This window comes from Oncorhynchus gorbuscha, unplaced genomic scaffold (assembly GCF_021184085.1).
Source record: "Oncorhynchus gorbuscha isolate QuinsamMale2020 ecotype Even-year unplaced genomic scaffold, OgorEven_v1.0 Un_scaffold_473, whole genome shotgun sequence".
Lineage (NCBI taxonomy): Eukaryota > Metazoa > Chordata > Actinopteri > Salmoniformes > Salmonidae > Oncorhynchus > Oncorhynchus gorbuscha.
This window is the reverse complement of record NW_025745306.1, coordinates 370,292-373,009: the sequence shown is the minus strand read 5'-3', so window position 1 is coordinate 373,009 and position 2,718 is coordinate 370,292. Positions and strand designations below refer to the sequence as shown.

General features: G+C 44.8%; 1 protein-coding gene across 1 annotated transcript; it reads left to right on the top strand.

The window, feature by feature from the left end:
- Positions 1-874: 874 nt before the first annotated feature.
- Positions 875-2,263, top strand: LOC124018328 (BTB/POZ domain-containing protein KCTD12-like). Its single transcript, XM_046333601.1, has one exon. The coding sequence runs from the start codon at positions 1,026-1,028 to the stop codon at positions 1,860-1,862; it is 837 nt and encodes a 278-aa protein (XP_046189557.1). The 5' UTR covers positions 875-1,025; the 3' UTR covers positions 1,863-2,263.
- The last annotated feature ends 455 nt before the right edge of the window (positions 2,264-2,718 follow it).

Genomic DNA, 2,718 nt, shown 5'->3' with positions numbered 1-2,718 from the left:
TAAAACTAAACATACCTTTCATAGAAAATGAAATGACGTCGCCCGGTGAAAAACTACTTGAGTAAAAGTCTAGTTTTAAGACGGTTAAATGCTCTACTAACAAAAAAGCTGTTGGAATTGTAAGTATATGCATGTCCCTTAAGGTCCTTGTGTAATTGTAATGTGATATTGTACCCCCTAGCTCGATTGTCCATTGTTTGTAATCTATGTATGCTTGTGTTCCCTCATGAGCTTTATGTATTGATTTGTTGTTAATAAAATAAAAATAAAATAAAAAAATAAAAATAAAAAAGTCTAAAAGTAGTTTGTTTTAAATATACTTTATCAAAAATAAAAGTGTAAATCATTTCACCTTGTTTATATTTAGCCAATCAGACGGCAGCATTTTCATTGTTTTAAGGATATCCAGGGACTCACTCCAACACGCATTTAAAACAACGAAGCATTTGTGTTGTTTAGTGAGTCCGTCAGATCAGTGACTCTGGAGAAGTGCGTGAATTGGACAGTTGTCCTGTCCTGCTAAGCATTCAAAATGTAACGAGGACTTTTGGGTGTCAAGGAAAATGTACAGACTAAAAATAACATTATTTTCTTTAGGAATATAGTGAAGTAAAAAGTAAAAGTTGTAAAAAAATATATATATAAAGTACAGATACCCCAAAACAACGACTTACAGTAAGTAGTCCTTTCAAGTATTTTTACTTAATTACTTTACACCTCTGGTCTTGAGTGGTTTCATAGCTTTACTTCTACTAAAAGAGAAGTCTTCCATACTGACTGAGGGAAGTCACAAACTCTGTCCGTGAAGAGTTAACTTTTCAGCAGTATTCTGCTGCCTCCCCAGTCCGTCTCCTCCTCCTCCTCTTCTCCTCCCACACAACTGCTGCCTCCCCAGTCCGTCTCCTCCTCCTCCTCCTCTCCAGCCATATAAACAAAACCGTTACATTTTTACTGGTGTTATTTTTTCCATTTCCTGGATTCTCCAAGTCCGTTGGAGTTCCACCCAGGCGCGCAGGGGGAGAGAGATGGCACACAGTGAGCACCAACAATCGTCCTTTTCTGATATAATAGAATTAAACGTTGGAGGGCAAGTGTATGTAACTCGACATGCAACTTTAGTTTCCGTCCCGAACTCTCTCCTGTGGACTATGTTCGCACAGAAGAGCCCTACAGAACTACCGAAAGACAGCAAAGGACGCTACTTCTTTGACCGGGATGGATTTCTGTTCAGGTATATTCTGGATTATCTGCGGGAAAGGGACATCGTTCTACCGGACTTCTTTAAGGAGAGGGGTCGGTTACAGAAGGAGGCAGAGTTCTTCCAGCTGCATGAGCTCGCACAGCGCCTCAGACCGGCAGTGAGTAAAGATAACTCTCTCGGGGACGAGCAGTGCGCCCATGGAGACCCGGAAGAGGCTTCTCTCGCGTGCGCTCTGGGTAGTAGCAGCATCACCACGACCGCGGTGAGCAGCCCGACTCCGAGCCTCCGCTCCCCGTTCCAGAAGCATGGCTATATTACCATTGGTTACCGGGGCTCCTACACCATCGGGAGGGATATTCAAACGGACGCCAAGTTCAGGCGTGTGGCCAGAATAACGGTTTGCGGAAAGACGTCCCTGGCCAAAGAAGTTTTCGGTGAGACTCTGAATGAGAGCAGAGACCCGGACAAACCACCTGAGAGGTACACCTCCCGGTACTATCTGAAGTATAACTTTCTCGAGCAGGCGTTCGACAGGCTCGCGGAGGTCGGGTTCCGCATGGTGGCTTGCAGCTCCACGGGCACGTGCGCGTACGCGAGCAGCGACCCGAACGAGGACAAAATCTGGACCAGCTACACCGAATACGTGTTCTCCCGGGACTGAACAACCCGTTACCGCTAGGTAGCTTTACCTGAGGGTACTGGGACAGTGACGTCGCGTGATGCTCACCTGAACGGTAGAGAGACTACCTGCAGAAATGTGAAAACTCCTCTATCTTCTCTATATGTCCCATCTGATTATGGGAAAGGTTAAAGGTTACTGAGCATTATTCTGAAAGTATGGACATATTGGTTGTTGCTTTGCCCAGGCCTATATAAGGCTAATGGAGGTATGTTTCATGTTGCAGACCAGTCTATATTATACAGTTATACGACTGTTGTGACAGAATGCTCTCAATGTGTTTATACTAACATTAACACACACACACACACACACACACACACACACACACACACACACACACACACACACACACACACACACACACACACACACACACACACACACACACACACACACACACACACACACACACACACAAACATTAACACACACACACACACACACACACACACACACACACACACACACACACACACACACACACACACACACACACACACACACACACACACACACACACACACACACACACACACACACACTCAGATTGGGGATGCTACTAAGGCAGCCCGTTTCCCCACCTTAAGTTGTGGGATCTTAACCCTGCAAAACGTTACGTTTGGATTTGTGTTTTGTTGCAATTCAGTATAAAAATCATGAACACTTTGGTGCTTTGGTCTTATTCGTCTGACATAAAACATTTACACACACACACACACACACACACACACACACACACACACACACACACACCACACACCACACACACACACACACACACACACACACACACACACACACACACACACACACACACACACACACACACACACAC

Coding starts and splice junctions, on each gene's coding strand:
- LOC124018328 (XM_046333601.1), top strand. CDS start 1,026: ATGGCACACAGTGAGCACCAACAATCGTCCTTTTCTGATATAATAGAA.